Here is a 22,333-nt window from a genome sequence, read left to right on the forward strand (position 1 = left end):
TTAATTACAGTGTTAAACACTAAAAACAGTTTGTCTGCAGAATAAACTGAAGGAATTTAGATTTTTCTTTGGCTCCAATCTTTCTGATTACTGTACTTGAAGTAGTAAAGGTAACAGTAGAAGAAACTACACTAATGAATTAATGTCGATTCTCTAAACCATCTATACAGCGGGAGGTGGTTATGTGAAATAAATCAAAGTCAGCTTTAGCTTTCAGGATTATTTATTTACATCGAGAACTATACAAACCATAACCAATATGACAACAACATATAGTGAACAGTGTGCCTTCCCCCCCACAGTACACTGAACATTATCACATATCAACACTATAAAATGCATTTATGCAGCATGCAAAGCACGGATGAAGCATGATGTGACCTTTTGACATGTAACCACAGCAAGTACAGCACTCCCATAAACATTGCATACAGTCAGTAACTCAAGTATCATCAAAAAATTATTTACAAAGGCAGCGTTAAAATGTTTTCTACATTTTAAAATTAATGCATCGTTTCAAAATAACATGTGCTGATATCTTACTGATTTAGAAACAGCCAGGTAAACAATGCCTGGTTACATTCTGGAGCGCAAAACTTTTATTTACAAGGTAAGTGTTTAAAAATTGTTATACCACTCCAGCAAAAATAATCTTTTTTTTTTTTAATTCATATTTTTATTAAGGTTTCAAAAGCAGGCATTCACAGTATGTACATCATGTAAGCATTCTTCATACTTAGGTTATCTGCCTTAAATACTGAAATAGTATTTTAATTTACATCCAAGTCATAAGGGAAGAATACTTACAACGATAGAAGTAATTGAAACCATCACATAATCCGAAAATCAAAAAACAAAAAACAAAACTAACAAACCTAAGAAAAGAGAAAAAGAAACAAAAAACAAAAAAACAAAAAAACAAAAAACAAAAAAAAACACGGATGTGTTGGTATGGGGTGATCCTATAAATATATATACATACATCATAATTATTGGTTTGTAATAGTAAAATCTGGCCTATGAGGCGTGATATATTTAACCCAGTTTTCCCAATATGATGTAAATTTCTCCAGCTTGTGGTTAACAGAAGCTGTTATCTTTTCCATGTTATAAATTTCCATTGTGATTTCCATCCATGTACTTATGTTTGGGCTCTCTGGGGATAACCATTTTCTGGTGATATTCTTTTTACAGGCCACCAATAAAATATTTATTAAATGTTTATCATATTTAGGCCATTCCTGAGGTATATATCCAAAGAACATAGTCTTACTCTCGAGAGATATTTCACGTTTAAAGATATCCTGTAAGGCATTATGTATTTCTCTCCAATAATCCCTCAAGATTGAGCAGTCCCAGAAAATATGGTAATGATTTGCACTTTGATTTCCACAGTTCCTCCAACAAGCAGGGGGGTTATCATCATAATGAGACTTCTGAGAAGGTGTTATAAAGTATCTAATTAGGCACTTCCAGCCAAATTCCCTCCACTTTTGTGAGCTGGTACACATCCACTGATATCTCCATATTGCCAGCAAAAATAATCTATAGGAACTATTAAAAAGCTATTAAAACTATTAAAAAACTACAGAAATTATTCTGACGCATGATCAAGTTAAATCCAATGGATTTTGGCTTCAGGTTTCATTAATAGATTCCCTCAAAAGGACCATAAGCTGAAATAAATTGTCTCACAGTGTCATTGCCATCACCCATTTACTGCTGAATATATATTAGCGTTTAAAAACGGACTGAGTGAAGAGATTTTTCACGTAGTTGCATTTCCAGACCTTTGCTGACATACAAACTTTGCTGTACTTCAGTTTTAGCTGCATCAAAGATCTGCACACACACACGCATACATACACTCTACTGCTTGACCTACACCATTTTTGTGTTTCTAAACATACAGTGTAGGTTTTGGCATTTCAAAATAAAAGTGAACTAAAGAAGTGTTATATCACCATGTAAACTACAGGTGTGCAATAATCACAAACTGATTGTATTTCAGGCATGTGTGAATTAAAAAGTTAAAAGGATCCACTTGGGTTTCATGTAGTTATAAATATATGATTTTTTTTCCAATCTTCGTTTAAACATTTTGTTTTATATATAAAGTATCACACAAAGGCAAATCGTGATAGAGGAATATCCTATCTTTAAAAATTGGGGAATAGGCACTTTAACCTACTAGGACCTGGCGTCCACATATTTGGACATCACATTTTGGGTTATTTAGACCAAAATACTCAATTTTGCTTTACAAGGGCCTGATAACCACTTACGAGGACATTATACTGCTACTGTTCTATTGAAATTTTAAACAAATATCCTCATTTGTGGCTCTCATTTTTCTTAGAAATGAAAATTTGGTAAAAAAAAAAATAAAAATCTGGCAATTCTTTGTTTTTACATTCATCGGGCCCCAATATGCCCAAATATCAAAGATAAATTAAAAATGCATGCTGTGGAAGAATTCGGGTCTTAAAAGGTTAAAATATAAACTAGATTAAAATAAGCAGCTTTTTTTCTTTGAGTAAAAAGTACAAATTCCCACAGATAGCATTGGTACTCTGGTAAGATTAGCAGTTGGTACCATCAATCAGAAAGACCTGCAAACACATGGATGCACTGAAAATGCTACTTTTAGCACCATGTTGACTTTATATGAGCTATACATTCAATGTACAAGACATCCAAAGACCTGTGACTTGTATTTTTTCAGTAATAGAAACACTGGTTAAACCCCCAAAACTGCATCTTAAGGGTAAATTTACAACTAAGGGATTTCTCAGCTAACAACTTTCTCACAAAAGGCACTGATGGTACATTAAAATTCTCACCCTCGTCCAAGTCTCTTAGACGGTGTTTGTATTTTTTGTACACGGTCAACATATACAAATGTCGAGCACTTTGAAGCTAGGTGAGCAGTAACACATTCTGAACTTTATATGTGACATCATTCATGGAAAATCTGATGTGCGGTCATTCTAATGTACTGTTAAAAACCCAAAATGAAGTTTATGAAGATCCATTTATGGTTGGATAATATTTTTGTAAAAACAAAAGCATTTTGAATCGATGGATTCCGTTATGTTTAGTAAAACTGACCATTTCAAAGCACAATAAAATAAAATAAAAAAATATGACTATAATCTTCTTTTCACATAATTTCATACTGCTTCAATTAAAAATACTTGGCTAATTAGCCATTAAATCTTATTAGGCTTTTTATAATCATCATGTAGTCAACATTTTTGGCTAGTAGTACAATTGGCTGTCTCCATGTGTCTCCTGAACTTGCAGATAGTCTTTCAGAAAACTTAATAGCTATTTCACAGCACAGATGTTACATTCTTTTTGGGGAAAAAAGGGGTAAAGGATATACTGTACCAGCTCCTGGTCTATGGACTCTTTCTTCTTACTGGCTCCTCGTGTTTTCATCTTTCTTGTCGTTGGCTGACGACTGAGCACTTGCATGGTCTGCAGGGACTCAAGGTCTTTGGCCATTTTGGATTTTTAAGCTCATTGTCATGACTGCATGATAATACGTTATGTTTAGGTTAGATTTTATGTTAGCTCAATTTAATTGATAATCTTGTGTTGATAGGTCCTTTGTGACATTGTTCTGTGCCCACCTCGACATAGAAAACATGTAGAGGACAGCTGCAAATGCAATTTTAACATTTTTTCCCCGTTTTTCTTTGAGTTGTTAGCGAATTGTAGGTTTGTAACTTTTCATTTGTCTAAGTTAGTTAGTTGATTGGCGTTTTCACAATAGGTAAGGGCTGTTTTGTTTGTTATGTTGTCCTTACCGCTCCGTGAAACATACTTGCACCTTCTTTCCTGTACCCCTATTTAAATAAACGTTTTAAAAAACCCTCCTATCTCCTCAGAAACCATCTTCATCTTCTCGGGTAGAGTTTTGTGTATTGTGTAAGAAGGCTTCCTTCTCTGTTTGTATGGCCTCTTCCTTTATTATGCAGCTATCTTCGTAATTGTCACACTTGGCTAACGCCTCCTCTGCACTGTTGCGTATACCATAGCCAAAGTAGATGGCAAAACCTACAATTCACATAGAAACATGAATTAATGGACAATAATAATAACAAGTTTAAAAAAATAAAATTACAGCAGAGACGTTAATTGTTACTGCTGGTCTAAAGTACCTATGGTCATCCAGATGGCAAAACGCAACCACGTTCCTTTGTCGAGCTGCATCATCAGGTACACGTTCACAAACATGCTAATGATCGGCACCAGTGGCACCAATGGGACCTGTGGATAGAGTATTTATTGGGTATAAGACTGGCTAAAACTTTGCATTTAAAACAAATTTTACAATCTGCAAAGCAATCTTAGACGTACGGGCAATGTAGGAAAATCCCTGACAAAATTAAGTGTTATTTTTTTAACGCTCGATTGAAAAATTGTGCAGCACTTTTAATTCAAAACTCTCATAATTTTTTTCCTGAGTGAGAAATTAAGACTTATTGTGGAATTACCCAATAAGCCCTAAATGCTTTTTTCTCTCAATATCTGCTTACAATAAAATCTAAACTGGCATTTTCTGTCTCTAGAATCACATCACATAGTACATTAGTATATTATATCTCATATTTAACTCTTTATTTTACATGGAGGAAGTTACTTTGAAAGAGGATCTGGGTGTTATTGATTATTAATTTCTAAAGGTGACAAGCTTACACTGCTATGTGGGTATGAGATAGCATGAGAAAAGCCTTTAGCAAAAGGACACACACTCACTTTGAAGGCAAGGTTGGTTTTGCTCTGTGGCTGTCTCCATATAATAATGATTAGAACCAGGCAGATAGCCACTATAACACAGAGGGCAGTCAGAGACCAGCGTGCATACCCTCCCTGAGAAGCTACAACACTGAAGACACACACCAAAACACCTGGTGGGGAAAAAAACAAAATTAACAAGCGATGACACCAGATGATGTGCTGGATCAGTAATCACATGAATAGTTCTGGGACTTTCATCCAGTTTCTCACCAAGTATACTGGTGCAGATGTTGATGATGAGTCCAGAGAGAGATGACGGCTCAGTGTTCGGAGGGTTAATAAGTTTTTTGAAAGTAAAGTGATCATCAGGTTGCGATAAAATATCAACACTCCCATCCCTATATGTAATTTCAGACTCATCCTGAGTATTGGCCATCTCATAGGCTGCACTGGGCTGTAAAGGCTGGTACCTTCACAAGACAAAAAAAGAAAATTACAAAAATGAAAGTGTAAGACTCCCTATCCCACTGTTCCCACAACTCAAACGTCTGCATACAACAGAGCTATAATTAGTAGCACATTTAAAAATCCATTATGCTAAGATAAGACACCATTCTGATGCGCCAACAGCTGGTTTTCCTGCTTTTCTCTACTCTCTACATCAAAGCAGAGCAGAAAAGCAGTATTAAAGACACACAAATCTGCTCAGACTGCACTGTGCCATCTAGCTGATGGTTTCACCTTTCACCTCTGAAACTAACACGCAAGCACAACTGGCCGGGTCACAAAAACACTGAACAGAGAGGCTCATGTTGCAACACACAATAAAATCTCATCATTAAATATTATTAAATCATTATTATAACCTAACAGCTATCAAATCAATGACATACAAATAATGTGCATTCTTTTTCTTATTATTCCCACTGACACGATTTAGAAAAGGTGGAGGTCAGTCGTTTTAGTACAGTACTGTAGGAATTCCCGAGTAATTATCTGAGTAATTAAAATTACACGACTCTAATAAAAAAATAAAAAAATACAATAAAATTAATAAAAATAAGGGACCACTTGATCATCACGGTAAAATTCATAATGTAACAGCTCTAAAACTGTAGTTTTTTCTTTTTGTTTGTGCTCCTGAGCTCCTCCTATTCCTGTGTCTCTCAGCATAGTTAAGTATGTGGAAGAGATACCAGGAGACGGTCTGCTACACAAGAAGAGCACGACCAGGCTGTCGCTCTTCGTGTTAGGAAGAACAGCAGGAGCCCTGCCAGAGCTCAGGCCCCCAGAGGCTACTTCCATACGTGCTTCCTACCGAGCTTTTAGAGACTCTGAGACAGTGGGAGGAGGTCGTGTCATCCTGTATTCATACGAGCACGATACTAGTGTGTGAGCACAGGCCCCACTAGAAGATGCCCTAACCTCATTCCACCTTCATGAACTCTTTCTGACATAAAAACCAGTAAAACTAGACTACAATCAATCAATCATGAGTGATAACGACACAGCAATACTCTATAATAAACATGTGCAAAACCGTTCCCTTTTTGGGGGGTGTCTTTGTTTTTCCCTTTCCATTGCTCGTCCCTTCACTTATATTTGCACCGAAGCAGGAGAAATGGATTCACAGTGGTTCACGCTTCATAACCAGAGTGTTTAAATATGCCTGAGTTAAACTGCCTTTGTGATGATTAAGTGGTCTCTTAATGTTTTTATTTTCATTATGTCCATTTCTACATTTATCCTCGCCAGACATCATAGACTAGTCTGTTTATATCATTGTGGGAAATCGGGTCATACCAGAGTGTCCAGTATGCAGTATTAAAATTGAAAATAAAACACTTAAGGCCTACTAAATAAGTGATGAGGGCTACCTGAGGACCAGCACACAAGCTGCCACCAGAGTGTAGGCCAGCAAAGTCCCAATGGACATGAGGTCAACCAGGTCCTTCAAGTCAAACAGGAATGCCATCACCGCTGCAGGAGACACAGGTGAACCATATGAAGGTTACAAAAGCCATAAAGAACATTAATTGCATGAAAGCAATGCAGACATTGTATTTTTTCAGCTTAATTATTTAGAAGCTTGAACGACTTGCCACCATCCTCCTTCCATAAGGGGGCACTGTTGCCTTTGGCTTCATCTCAGCTACCTACCAGATAAAAGCCCTGCCACAAAGGTGGAGATGATAGGAGTCTTCCTCGCGCTGACACGCGCCAGAAACGAGAAGAGCAGACCATCACGGGCCATAGCAAAGATAATGCGTGGGAGTGGAAACATGGAGCCAAGGAGACTAAGCCAAGGATAAAAGGAAGGAGGAGGAGGAGGCACAGATTTATAACTTGAAAGAATGTGTGTGCAGTGTGGTGTCACACAAGTCCACCATCATTTTTCAGCCCAACACCCTGACAGCAAGTTGCTGTGGTCATGCATTGTACTGGTAAATTTACAAACTTGATTAAAGTTGAGTTAGTGTGTTTAAGGCCATGTGTACCAAGAGTCGCCTAGGATCAGAACAAAGTAACCCCAGCCAGTTTAGTTTAGTTTGTGACCTCACCTGCCGCAAGACCTGATGTTATTGTTGCTATTAGAGGGGTTTTGGTTCGTGTGCTGACTTTAGCCAAGCATTTGAAGAGCAGGCCATCTTCTGCCATGGCCCAGATCACTCTGGGCATTGGGAACATGGAGCCTAGTAAACTAGTACACAGGAGAAAAAGAAAAGCATGCCATGCGAGTCAATCCACACAAAATGTATAACAAGTTTCAAAAGATTAAAACAAAAAAAGTGAGTGGATCTAATGTAAATGCATTCAAACTGTAGGTCTACGTGATTGCTGAGCCAGCTGAGAGATTTACTCGCATTCTCATTCAGTTTCAGTGATGTGGAGTGTGACGTTCGGTCATTGTTGTTAATGCAGTTCATCCCACAGGTGTCATTGGCACTGAACTTCAGGCTCCCTACACTTTTATATCAGGCCTTTCATTTCAGTGTCAAGTTTAGCAAATTAGCAAACATGCTGCTCTTTAATAATAGCCAAACTACTACCTAAGAACGAGCGTGCCAATTAGGATAAAGACAGTTAGTAAATGTTTTTTTTAATCCATGAAACAATATATAATTAAGACATAAGCAAAAATCCACAATACATCATAATATTTCTAGGAAATTATTCTTGAGATTAAAATTTTCTCCCAAAGTATTTGAAGCTGAATTACAGTCACCCTGTGGAGTTACCTGCTATTAGCTTGATGTAATAATATTTTATTGTGTGGGACTTTGCTTCAACACAGATGCACTACTCAGTTAATCGGCAGGTGGCACAGCTTATCAAAAATACAGCCCAACCACGTCCCACTGCAGGCTTGTTTTAACACGTATATGCTTTGTGCTTTTAATATTTTACAAGCAAATATAATTGTAAGACATCAAGAATAAACACAATGAATTTTAGTGAGTAAAACTACGTATACAATATATTTCTGTTACAGGAAAACACCACAGGGGATCTTTCAATAAATCAAATATTACTTGTGCAAATGCATTTCATTAACATCAATATTCATTCTGCAACTCGGTCCATAAGATAATACCTTTGATGGTTTCTGCCACTTATTCTCATATTCAATCTCAGATCTAGTTAATCTTAGACTAAGCAAAAAAGACAATAATAAAATTATAGAAAGTGTAAAAGACATGAATTATTCATTCCTAAAAAACAAAAAAAGCGTGCTAAATAATTACAAGTCCTCCATGAATGGTCATGCTGAGAGGCAGCAGGAAACACACTTACCTAGTCGACAGTGCACATAAAGAGCCAATGGCCACTGCGTAAGTGGCTCCCTCCCAGCCCACATACTTAAAAGCCACAGGAAGAGGGCTGCTCTTGTCCAGCAAGTAGTAAGGCATCATCACAGTGAGGGCTGCAGATACACCAAAGTATGCCACAAAGCAAATGAGGAGAGAGGCCACAATGCCAACAGGAATGGCCCTCTGTGGATTCTTTACTTCTTCTCCTGGGGAGGGAACATGATCCAGCATGTTAAGAGAACATAGCTCCTTTATGAGTCACCAATTTAATATATTCTCCCTCACCTGTAGTGGCAATGCAGTCAAACCCTATGAAGGCATAAAAACAGGTTGCTGCACCAGAAAGGACTCCAGTCCAACCGAAGGGCATGAAACCACCAGCACCAAGAACATCCTCATTTGGAATGAAATCGGACACACTAGAAATAACAGACAGAAAATATTTACTCATTTAATAAAAACCTCTGATGTATCATTAGGGATATAGACATTTGAGAATAAGATATTTATTAAACGCACTTAGAAGTAGAGTTTCTGGTGGCATTAAGGATCTTTTCAGGGTTCAGGTTCCAGTTTTCTTTGTTTCCTTTAACTAAGCCAGAGATGACTACAAACACCAGCACCAGTACATTGATGCAGGTAAACACTTTGTTTACCATGGCTGACTCTTTTACACCAAATACAAGCAGCCCTGCAAGCAGTAAAAACATGAACGATTAAAGAACATAATCTGAAGCAATAGACAAAACAAGCGAGAGATGCATCCATTTCTGACCTGTCAGAACGATTATGATTACGACAGCAAATATGTCTGGATATTCTGCCAAGACTCCCGGGGCGTTCATGGTCATGTATTGTCTGCAAATCAGCTCAATCTTCCTTCCAATAAGCTCATCAAAGGTTGCGCTCCATGCCCGGGCCACGCTCGAAGTTCCTGTGCAAACAGTATCCGGTATGTAAACTTAACAAGAATCAAGAGTAGCAGGGAACTCCCTCTTTATTTAAAGCGTCTCACCAATGACATAAGCGAGAATGAGGTTCCAGCCGGTGATAAATGCCCATACTTCTCCAACCGTAACATAGCTGTAGAGGTAAGCCGAGCCAGTTTTGGGAACACGCGCTCCAAACTCGGCGTAGCACAGACCAGCCAAGACTGAAGCCATGGCAGCGATGAGGAAGGAGATGACAATGGCGGGTCCTGAATTTTCTCGGGCTACGGCACCAGCGAGCACGTAGACGCCAGCACCGAGTGTGCTGCCGACGCCCAGGGCCACAAGGTCAAACGTGTTAAGACATCGAGCCAAGCGGGACTCCTCTATGCTACTGTCCACAACCTTCACTCTCAGAAGTTTCTTCCCAATGCCTTTCAGTGAAGACAGAATCATCTTGGTTTACAGTTTGGAGAATTTCGTCAATAGACTCCTGTTGATAAAGCAGAACAGAAATAATGACAAAATAAGAAAAGAGACTACGCAACTGTCAATAAGCAAATGAAGACGATCTAAATTCAAAAAACATTTGGTTTAAATGTAACACGTATAACATGTATGTTTACAACACAAGAAACTATAAAGTTATTAGTCTGAAAAGAAAAAAAACCTATCCCATAATTCTTGCCATTAATGTAGGACTACAGTTATCAGTATTGTCATCCATTAGTTAATTGGATAACAAATACTTTTGCTTATTAATGAACAAAAATAGATACAAAAAGACAAAAAAATAAAATAAAAACAGGTCTTTTAAATTGTAGGAATTTTAGTAATTGTAATGCCTAAATAACTAAATCGTTTAATTGTATTTATGTGCCATATTAAAATCTAAATTTTTACAGAAAACATTTTTTAAATGCAAAAATAAATTAATAAACAATCACAAGTACAGTTACATCAAGGCATGCTTGCAACCTGAACTACGGCACACAATAAAACAGCCTTTACTCTGTGTTCTTCGAAGGCTTTCTTACATTAGCAAGAGGCACAAAAAATGTTCAGGCATTATTGCATCTTCTAGATGAGAAAAATTTGCTGCGTGTTGAAGTGCTTTTGCACGTGTGGTAACACGTGTGGAATGTGGTAGTGAATGAGTGAGTACGTGTGTCTGTACGCCTTTAAAGCAGTTGTGGTGGCTGCAATGAGGAAAAGCAAGCATAACAACATTGCACTGCTGCAATGTTTCCTGCAGCAGAAAACTGACATTCTAATGGTGTACATAACAATAATTGATGTTAATGCAACCTAACAACTAGGGCTGTGCGATACGACCAAAATCTCATATCCCGATACAAGACATCTATCGTCCGATAACGATATAAATCACAAAAATGTAACATTTTCTGTAAATTCTGTGAATCTCGGGCAGCTCGTCTTGCGGGAAGTGTTTCCAGCTGCACGTCATGTAGCTGGAGTCGAGTGTTTTAACCGATGCACGAAACTATACATTTTTAGTTGTAACGGCCGCCGTTTTCTTTGTGTGTATTTATTACACGGCGTGCTGCGGGAAAAAGCCTGTTCTAACGTTTGAGTCTAAGGTTTATTTTTTAGCACCTGACGACTCTTTTTTTAATTCTCATCCGTAAATAATAATAAACGTGCTCTTTTACTTGATTCGGTTTATTTTGAAAAGTCTCAACAGGATCTTGAGGCTTATTGTGAAAGCTTTATGTGGAACATAAACAAGCGGACACGCGATGCTGTTACCGTCTTTGTTGCTAACCACAACGCATAAAAACAGGCGCTTGTCCGTCCGTAGTGTGATTATATAAAATATAAGAGAAAGAGAGAACTTTAAGAAATTAATATAGCCACTACAGTGACCATCAAAACCATGAAAAAATATTGCCGTAAACAGTTTATTTTGCGACACCACGGAACAAACGATTGCGTAAAATGAAACGATAGACGTTTTTATATCGTCATCCGATATATATCGTTATATCGAACAGCCCTAATAACAACTTTTACCTAGTAAAGGTTTTAATGAGCTTCTGTTTGAAAGTAAGAAAAACGTTTTCTTTCACTCCACCTGAACTCATCATCTGTACAAAGGCTCAGCCTCTTTGCTCTTTCCTGTTAATGACACTCTTCCATAGCTTAATACAGGAGACATGAAATTCACTAAAGTTTGTTGGCAGATCAAAGTGAAATTAATGTTACTGACTGTATATTCTTACTGATAAATAACATATAAAAAGACCAAACAAATGGCTGAATGCATGAAAATTCCAGTGACAGCGTGATTGTACAGGCTGCACTTCCGAAACTTTAGATCTGGGATTTATTCAGTTGTACTAAAGTATAGAATCTATGAAGCTCTTAAAGCATACTAAAAGAAATAGCAGAAGCAGAAACAGCTGTTTGGCTGCTCCCTTTTTCATAAGGGGTTGCCTCTACAGGTAACTCTGTTTAATTTTGCAGAGTTTTTACAACAGATGCCCTTCCAGACACGATCCTAAGGGGATTCAATTTCTCCTCCCAGAATCGAACTGGGAACTTTCCCTGTTCACTTGTTAGCCAAAGATGTCTACCACTACACAGCGGTGTCGGCCCAGGGTCCAGAATCAGTCCAGCAAACACTCCAATCAGGCCCACTGAACAGCTTTGGAAAATGTTAAGGAGCAAATAGATTTTTACATGGATTTTAATATGTTTTAAAGCTTTTCCTATTGTTAAAGACCCCACCCCACCTTTTCCATTCATACAACATCAAACTAAGTACCACCAAATTAAGTAATAGATAAACAATCAAATGACAAAAAAAAGCTCCTGATTTTTCCATTATTTACTATAGAAATGTTTTTGTTTTTTGGTTTGTTTGTTTTTTACATTGATTTCACAGTGTAATAAATAAATAAATAAATAAAATGTATACATGTTAATGAAAACTTTACATTCTATAATTAAATGGACAGTCAGGGCAATTAACTACCAGGATTTTTGGGGTAATTTTACACATTTATCATGTGGTCTGGCTGGATGTGGCCCACAATATAAAATGATTTTGACATCCCTGCTATACACAAAATATACTGCATATCAAAGGACAGAAAGACCCCCTCCCCCTGCCTTAAAAAAAAACCCCACACACACACAAAAAAAAAAAACCACACACCCACGTACGCAAACACACAGTGTCAATGAAGCTCTTCCAGCCTAACTTGCTAACCCACCGATCTTGCTTCTTAGCACATTTCTCAGGTTATTTCTACTCGAAACAAGTTTTGATCACGTAGGATTTACTGTATATCAGCTTTCTTGATTTGTATAGTCACATCACCAAATCAAAATTTCATTACACTGCATCAGCATTTATTCTGAAGATGTCAAACAAAGCTACACATTGCAGCATAAATGAATGCTGTGTTCAACAGAGAAAGTATGACCCAATGATTTGTATTGTCTGCACTGGATAAGTAGATTGGACTTCAATCACATTTTCTGTTCTCTACATTTACTGTTATCAACATTTCATGCTTCTGTTTACAATGGAAAACGCATTACAAATCAATTTGAGCTTTTTTATCAGTACGTTTGCACATGCAGTAGGAGGTTCACGACACAGATTACACAATCGGCAAGTAATTAACATGAGCAATAAGTGAAATAACGCAGAATTAAGTTAAGTCAAACCACGATGCTCCCAATCATGTCGGACCAGCGCTTACGGCAATTCTTGGCAATGGATTGCTCAATCTTAAAGTCCCTTTTAAAACATCACATCAGAGACGGCTATAGACCTGCCAAACAATACTGATGTGTGCTCACTTTTACAACACAGTGCAGAGCAGGAACTTCTACCTTTACTGATGAACTCAGCTGCTCTGCTTTTAGTTCCAAGTTGCAACTTCTCTCTTTAGATCCAGAATCAGTTTCAGAAGAACAGAGTTGGGGGAGACGTTTACAAGCACCGCTGAGACATATGACACAGATGCCTCTTAGTGTACAAAACATTCAGGTGTCTCGCTCACAAATAGAACAGTGACACATCACATGGCCTCAGGAGCAGCTGTGATGCCAGATATAATCCCTCAGGGGCTAAACAAACAGACTCCGGCAGGTTTTCGTCAATTCAAGAACACAGCAAGGCTATGGAAATTATGATCTGATTATATTACTTCACCCTCTTACAGCAATTTATTCAAGGAAACTTGTGTTGGCTTGTGTTAGGAATTAATGTAGAAGAAAAAGAACTCTATGACTGGTAAGCAGACACATTAACAGTAGAGAACTGAATATCTGGAGAAGAAACTGGATTTGGAGATTATGATCACAAGACAATCCACAATCCAGGCTTTACTTTATGAGTTTATAGCCAAACAAGCAGGTTTAGACCAAACGTATGCACAAGGAGCTAGTACTCAATAAATCTGCAGCTAAATGAAGGCCAGGTATTTCTTTTTTATTCTTATTTTGAAAGTGGCAACCTGTGAGTGATTAAAATGTGCACATTTTCCATGCGAAGATGTTATGAATTGTTTAACTGTAAAGCTATGACTCCTTACTTGGGTTTCAAACTTCCCCAGAATGCGTTTAGCTCTTCATCTCTGGCAGGACGCTCCACCCCCCCACCCCTAGTCTCTTGATCAGACCAGCTGAAGTTAGTTTGCAGTTGATGGTGATAAGCAGATGGTTTATCTAATCATGTGCCAAGTGTTTTTGAGAGTGCTAGTGCTTTTCCAAACACTTTACAAGGACAATATTCCAGATGGATCTGTGTAATAAACCATCTGCCATGTCAGGTTAGGGTACCACCACCGCTAGTCAGAAAGTCCTCTGTCTGACCTTGACACTTCTGAGTTGCCTTTCTAGGTTGTTGTGACCTGGTCACCTAGGTATTTCAATTCTGTGCGATTACACCAAAATGCGGTTGCCAAAATAAACAGGGCTGAAACTAAAAAGGAAATAAGTCCATCTGGTATCAGTGGAAAATGTTAAAATAAGTAAGGCATGGAAGAATTTGCCCTTATAAGCTGCTAGAGGAAAACAAACGTCATTTTCCTGGGATAAAAAAAAAGTGACAAACTGCAGAGAGCTTCCGAAGCGTTCACATGATGTGGCGTGTAACGGCTGAGCTAAAAACAGAGGGTGGGCGGGAAAGGACACTGCCCTCTTCTCAACCAATCAATGAGCACAACACCTGCCCATGGCACATAGGGGTACACAAGTATATTTGGAACAGAAGTCAATCACATGCTTCTCACTTTTTGGCTGTAGGCAAAACATTGCTCCTTCAAATGCCTTTGATAAATGCTGTGACACTGGTATACGTTTGAGGACGACAGGAGGAAAACAGTGAGAACTCAAAGAAAACTTTGAGCTAACAAAGTAACTACAACTCTGGTCAAAACCAAAACAAGAAAGAAAGAAAAAAAAAATCTCAGGTAAACTGGATTAGGTATTTGAGGTGCTGGGAAAGACTTGGTATTCCAATTTTAATAGAAACAACATCTCAAAAGACTCTCTTCATGTACATTGATTTAAAAGATAGTATTGACTATGTGCACGTTAGCATATGCTACTTCCGGTGCGGAAACTCCTGTGGGGAGCTTTGTTTCCGGTGTCCTGTTCGCGCCTGGTTTACGGTCCAAAACAAGTTAAGCAGATGAATGAATCAAGCGGCGATTTACATTTCTATAGATGTCTTGGGCATTTACCCAATATATCTGTAAATGATGTTCATCGACTTGTCGATATTTTTCCCCCGCGCCTCAGAGCAAAAGAGAAAAGGGATTCAAATGTTATATTTCTCAGCTGTCCCTCGTTTATCGCGGGTGTTATGTTCTAAAAATAACCAGCGATAGGTGAAATCAAGTAGCCAATTTAATTTTTTGACGGTGCAAAACGTTTGGTGGACATCGTGGACATACAGTACTGCACCTCAGAGTCACACTGCTAGCGATCAATGCAGCGATTCTGTACTGTACAGGAGAGACGAATGCTGAACATTTGCCTGATTAAATCATAAGACCAGTCACTATACAGAGATGTGCTTCTGAATGTGGACGATGTGTCTTCTGCTGCAGTAATGGAGTTCTGCTTGTGTTGAGTGATGTAAACAACTGATCGATCTAAACGCTTCAAACGTCAAAATTGATCATTAGATTTTTTTATGACACAACAGTGGTGAGTGTTCCCACCTTCTGCTCTTTGTAACTTAACGCAATCTTTCCGTTTTCGAGTTTTGGACATGATTTTGGAGTATATCTTCGCAGTAGCGATTGACCGCAAAGTAAAGCTACCGGAAATGCACAACCCCACATCCGGTCTCAAACCAGGAAGTTAGCATTGTCTCGTGCACATAGTCAATTATAGCCTTGAAATATGTTTGTCTGGTACCCAGTCCAACATTAGGATGGCTCATTGTTGACTTAAAATGGTAGATCTATTGCAAACCCAACTGTGCTTAGGGTTATGCGATAAGACCGAAATCTCATATCCCGATATAAGACATTTATCATCCCGACAGCGATATATATCACAAAAATTTTACATTTTCTCTAAATTCTGTGAATCTCTTATTTTGAAAAATCTCAACAGGATCTTCAGTTTTATTGTGAAAGGTTTATGTGGAAAATAAAGAAGTGGACGGCAGAGCCACATGCTGGGTTTACCATCGTTGTTGCTAACGACAACACGTAAAAACTGTTGCTTGTCCGTCCGTAGTGTGGTTATTTTAAATATAAGAAAAAGAGCGAACTTTAAGAAATTATTATAGCCACCACAGTGACCGCCAAAACTGCCGTAAACAATTTATTCTGCGACACCACGAAACAAACGATATGAAACGACAGACGTTTTCATATCGTCTTCCGATATATATTGTTATATCGAACAGCCCTAACTTCCTAAGCTCTAAGTTCCTCTCAAAAAAGCAAACAAACAAACAAACAAACTATCCATCCAAACACGCAACCTGACATTGTTTAACCCGAATTTGAGAAACGTTGTTAACCATCTTCAATTTCAAAATTTTCTGCATGAATCTGAAAGTAGCCAAAAGCCATAAGAGCCAATTCAGGTGACCTCTAAACACCTGGCACTAAACTGCTATTCTGCAGCGCTACAACAAGCCCATCTGCCTTTGTGGGGATGTGGCACATGAGCGAGTTCATAACACAGACGTCTTTCTTGCACAAGCCAAACAAACTTTCCTTTCCAGGAGAATCTGACCTTGTGACACTGAAGGTACGACAAACAAGCAACAGCATCCAGTCATTAAAACATAGTTTGCACATTTTTTGAGTTGTTTTGAGCTGTTCATACCTTTAAGTAATGAAGCTCTTAAGTATGTCTTAAACACTGCTGTACGGTTTTCTTGACCTTGTGGAAGAAAACAGAGAAACTCTGATATGAAGGACTCCCACGCCACTCACGCTTGACCTAAATAAATCATACTTCCCTGTGATGCTAAAAGATGAAAATAATAGTGGAATGACTTACCACTTTCTCGGATTAATGGATGCCTGTGAAATTCTGCAAAGACATGTTTGACCTTGCGTACATTTCTATAGGAACCTATTTTAGAAAAATTCCTGCGTTTCACATTTTTGTTTTACTATGCTGCTTTGACTTTGTTGCATGTGGGAATGTCAGTCTCAAGGGAATCGTGGCACCTGTATCATCCAGAATTATTTTTGTTTTCAAACAGTAAACCCTCAAAATTACCATGAAATTCATTCCCATGAGTGTAAATAAAGAGTATAAGATAACTAAATTTCTGTAGACGTTCACATGGGCTCAATGAGACATTACACAGACTTGTGCTAGCAAGAGGGCAGGGTGAAGATCATTTAACCTCCTAAGACGTGAACTCTTTCATGGCATGCATTTTTAATTTCTTTTTGCTATTTGCTCTTATTGGGACCTGATGAATGTAAAAACAAAGAATTAACAGATTTTTACCTAATTTTTGTTTCTGAGAAAAATGAGATCCACATATGAGGACATTAGCTTTAAATTTCGATAGAACAGTGGCAGTATAATGTCCTCGTAAGGGTTCTTGTAGAGCAAGATTTTGTATTTTGGTCTAGACAATCCAAAATGTGATGTCCACATATGTGGACGCCAGGTCCTAGGAGGTTAATGTCTGATACGACTGATTTGGATTCTTGTGTTCATGCAAACAGCTTCAGCAAGTAATGTTTATAAAAGCTGAAGGTGCAGTCCACTTATTGTTCTTTTGGGGAACTGTTATTTGGTATGCGCAATTCACACAAACAGTGTAATCAACAACAGCACATTCTATGAAATGATGTGATGTGATGTTGACACCATAAATGTTATCTTTGTTAAAACGCAGCTTACAGACTCTTAACTGATTCACTGTTGACATCCTGTACCTTCCCTATGCTTTTTTACTTCATTAATTCATATATCGTGTGCTATTCAAACACCAAAACAGCATTTAAACCATAACTTTCACACTAAAAAAAAGAAAATAAATGCTGAAGTGTATTAAAAATTTTGAGTCCTGGCTTATAAAAAAATGATTAATTCAGATATCATTGGATATCACACACACACACACACAAACAAACACACACTCCTGTTTGCTGGTTAGTTCGCTTTTCAGTTGGATTGTAGTGTCTATATAAAGTACAGTAAATACTTTTTAAATAAGCAAGATAAAAATTCTATAAAGGGGAACTTGGCGAAACATTTAAAACAAAAATGAACAAAAAGAAGGAGCTGCTGCCTGCGAGTGCGCTGTTGGAGAAACGCAGCCAGGCAGACAGAGGAGAACTGAAGTTCGACCAGGTACCAAAGCAAATCATTCGTACTGTACAAATAATGTAAATATGACGGTGTATCACGAAAGATTGATATCAAACTGATCACTTGACCCATATTAGGTTACTCGTTCTTCAAGTGAATCAACAAATGGCGAAATGAAAAGCCGAACAACAACAATGCTGTTTCTTTAGAGACTCTTAGCTTACATGTGTGTTTATTTCATATTTTCAGTTGTTTCCCTCCACGGCTAAATAAATCGGTTTCAGTAATGCACTGATATACAAGAATGGACATAAGGGGCTTCAAAGAAAAAACTCAGGTAGATGTTATTTTATATATTATGCTTTGTATGTTGTTCAGTATATTTCTATGCAAAACAAGAGGAATTTCAATACACAGCAGTATATTCACAGTTTAAACCAGATATTTACATACACTTTATGGAAAACACAAGAACATTTTTTACTGTACAACATCAATTTAGAGTAAACTTGTTTTGTTTTGGATAAATAAATATTGAAATATCTTTTGAATTAGTTAAATGTCAGAATAAAGAGAGACAGAGCTGTCTATTTTTTTTTATCACATTCATCAAATTTAGGAGTACATATACACTAAAAAAATAAACATTTAGTCTGATTTGATGTTACAATTAAAGAAGTGTTTTTATCTGAAGAGTTTGTAAATATCTGGTTTCAACTGTATATTTGATGATGTTGGTGTTTGGTTTGATTGTCAGCACAAAGAGGGAGAGAGAGGAACAGAGATGGAACAAGAGCGGGTGAGACACATGTTAGTCAAATGGTTGTTTACCAAAAGTATCACCGTATCATAGGTCCTCATGTATCTCATACCTAGTGTTTCTTTTTAGGTTTGTTATTTTTCAAATTCTACATTTATTAAGTTATGCAGGCTTGTTTGCACAACAAGGCTAAATAATTATATAAACTTTTCTCAATCTAAATAGTGGACTTTGGTAGAATTAAAAAATAAGTGTAGTGCAGGTCTATGATTATTTTTAGTGCTACTATCATCTAGTTCTGATTCTGTCTTGGTTAAGTCCTAAGTAGTCCTGATTTTGAACTGTTGTAGTCCTGTTTTAATTCTGGATCAGTTCTGGGTCTGGTTGAATTGGGGTTTAGTCCACATGTCTTGATAAAGCCCCAACTTTGTTCTGCCTTGCTGCTTAATTAAAAAACTAGTTTAAGGTGTCCTGCATATGTGATATATATTTTTCCCTATATGAAGTCATTCTTTTTTGAACAAAACTCAAAACAGAGCCTATTAATCTTTCAGTCATTTCAACACCCCCCCCCACACACACACACACACACAAACACACACGCGCATACTATCCTTAGGGCTAAGCCCCGGGTGTATCAAATGTCTGCCTCCGCCTCTGATTAAGAGAAAAGTAAATCTGAACAGATTCTTAGTGTTTTGTATGGTTTACTTCTAAATCTAAATTGTTAATCCTATCACAGTTTAACTAGTCGGTAAAAAAAAAATGCAGTTTTCTATGGTTACAAAATGCAGCATATGCTTACTTAAACCTTGTGAAATCGCAACATTTCCCCAAAACCTTAAACAAGCTATTAAAACAAATGTTAATACAAAGAGATTACATTGTACCTGTGTCTGAGCTACTTTCAGCGTGGGTTCACACCAGATAGGTCACTGCTGGAAATGACTTCTGACTCCTGTAAAAGGCAATGCGGTGCTATAAAAGGCAATGTTTCTCCGCTTGCAAAGACCAGTCTTTTATAAAGTCGCACAAACACTCGGAACTCTAAAACGGCGGATCAATACATAACTTCGCCCACTGGACTACTTTAAGGTCTGCTGGTATGAACGGAAAGGTAAAGCCCACTCCCCGATAAAACCCCCATCTGGAAGTTGCATCAGCCTTCCTTGACTTTAACACTACGTGCACCGCTTCCTTGTGAACTATTACAGTCAAGGCTGAGAAACAAAATGTTGCTGTTCTCTCACAGCCTAATAAATTAATTTATAAGCAAAAGCATGCTCGTGAAGTCTTGCCTAGTTCAGGAAGAGTTCAGACCCTCCATTTCTGTCAACCGTGGAATGAAAAATGTTCCGCCTACAACGGACAATCCAGCGGGGAACAACTCGAGCGAGCCCCCAGAGATGTGTCACTTTGGCTCCACCCAGAGAACTTATTGTTAAGGAGCCTTGCAGGCACCAGATGGCACTCTTTACAAGTAAAAGCTTAAGCAGCTTCTCCCTAAGAATCCCTGATGGTGATCAGACACAACAGCACACCCTGCAGTCATGTGTTAATTTTAAAATTAGCCCTATATCAGTGCGCATACATTGACATTTCCCCCCTGCTGTTCCTCCTTCCTTTCATCAATGCATACAAACACTCGCATCAACACTAGATGATTATGGCTTGCATGTGAAGTTGCAAAAGTCTCCAATGGGAAAACAAAGCTGTTAAACTCCACGCTCTGAGTTTCCTGCTGAGGCTGCTCCATGGTATCATGTGGCGAGCCTCTTATTTTAGTCTGGATGTTAATACATAATACAAATGTACACTGCGATTTAGGATTATCAATGTAAAGGCATCTTAAGCCGAAGCAAAAAAAAAAAAAAGAAGTTACAGATCTGCACTACCCTGGGACACAGAGCTTTCAAGAAGAGCAGTCATCTTTTGGGGAGTCCTGCTGGTAATAGCAGCAGAAGTTTTTGAGATCGGTTGATAAATCAAGCTGCTTTAAGACTCCCTCCTTTGCTTTGACTATAACTACTGCATGTAGCAAACCTCTAAAACATAATTGGTAAGAGAAGTGCTCTATACACTGGCTTATCTGACATTTCTAGATTTATGGTTGACTGCCGCTCACCCTGTGGGCCAATTGTAGCTGCCCTTGATAAATGGGAGTAGGTGGTCTTAGGCGATTTTAAAGCAATGCAGTTCTTTTTGGAAACTGAGGGGGAAGTGCCTCAAAAGAAATACTTAGTCAACCTGCTATCACGGCCTTTTACTCCTTTTAGATACAAGCTTTGTCCCTTTCTTCAGGATTAATCAAACCTCTTATCTTAACCACGTTAATAAACAGGGTCTTCTGGAATCTGTATTAAAATCAGTTTGTTGCTATAGGCCAGTGTTTCCCAGCTGTGGTTATCAGGAGCTTGAGCACTGATGGTTTTCATTCAAGCTGTTTAATGAGGATTGAATAGACATGAGATACCAGGAGAATGTAGTTAATTACTTTCTTCAATAGAAAACGAGTGGCACTTTGGGTCCCAAAGATCTGTGTTGGAGCCAGTCACTGTCAGCGTTCTGCATAAAGATGAAAAACTGAGCGGATTTTCTGTTATTCTCTGCTGGGCCTGACAACAGTCCCATCACACGCATTGATATTCCACTCTCCCTTGCTCATGCCAGAGGGCTCCACCAAGATTTTACAATCATATCAGTCACATTAAAAGCAAAGATGCAAATCAGTTTGACCATCGGATCCTTCCTTTTCAAGCATTTGATAGTGACATTTGAGGGCCGCTTCAAATTCACTGGTTTGCTCTCTTGCCAAGAGTTAGATAATACAAATGGATATCAATCATGTCTTTAAGTTTTCGGTACAGAAATAGCTTGATCTTGCTTAAAAAAAGATAACGCTAACTCCAATAGCACCCGTTTGGATCCTTTGTGCATTACTATTATATCTGAGCCACGATATTAAAAAAAAAAGGGGGGGGGAGGCAAAAAATCAATACCCATTAATACATTAGTCTAAAATAATCTTTTTAGAAAAAATTTGTTTGGCACAATGCAGAAGAAATTTGACCTATATCCTGATTTCCTGTTTCCCAATCCAAACAAGTACTGCAGTGGGAAAGTATGACCAGGTTCAGGTTGTACAACATAAAGCAAGGGCTTTCAAGAAAGCGGGAAATGCTGCTAAGATCATCAGAAGGAGGCACAATCTTCTTCATCCTATAGTGGCCATTACCAGACAGTATAAAAAATTTATATTGTCCATGGCTGCAACTTGTCTTTAAATAAGGGGTTAGAAG

The 22,333-nt window shown here is 38.0% G+C and overlaps 1 protein-coding gene across 2 annotated transcripts; it reads right to left on the reverse strand.

Moving 5' to 3' along the window:
• Window positions 1–205: 205 nt before the first annotated feature.
• On the reverse strand, window positions 206–20,432 carry LOC309687051 (high affinity cationic amino acid transporter 1-like). 2 transcript variants are annotated; one of them, XM_082501722.1, is made up of 12 exons: window positions 20,333–20,432; window positions 9,577–9,983; window positions 9,337–9,495; window positions 9,081–9,252; window positions 8,847–8,980; window positions 8,545–8,767; window positions 6,910–7,046; window positions 6,627–6,729; window positions 5,020–5,219; window positions 4,768–4,919; window positions 4,170–4,278; window positions 206–4,065 (listed from the first exon to the last, which is right to left on the reverse strand). In XM_082501722.1, the coding sequence occupies exons 2-12, from the start codon at window positions 9,944–9,946 to the stop codon at window positions 3,893–3,895; spliced, it is 1,932 nt and encodes a 643-aa protein (XP_082357848.1). In that variant the 5' UTR covers window positions 9,947–9,983; window positions 20,333–20,432; the 3' UTR covers window positions 206–3,892. The 2 variants fall into 2 exon arrangements, with proteins under 2 accessions (XP_082357848.1, XP_082357847.1); XM_082501721.1 differs by lacking the exon at window positions 6,910–7,046 and adding an exon at window positions 7,311–7,450.
• Window positions 20,433–22,333: the final 1,901 nt, after the last annotated feature.

This window comes from Aulonocara stuartgranti (genome assembly GCF_965226115.1).
Source record: "Aulonocara stuartgranti genome assembly, chromosome: 14".
Taxonomy (NCBI): domain Eukaryota; kingdom Metazoa; phylum Chordata; class Actinopteri; order Cichliformes; family Cichlidae; genus Aulonocara; species Aulonocara stuartgranti.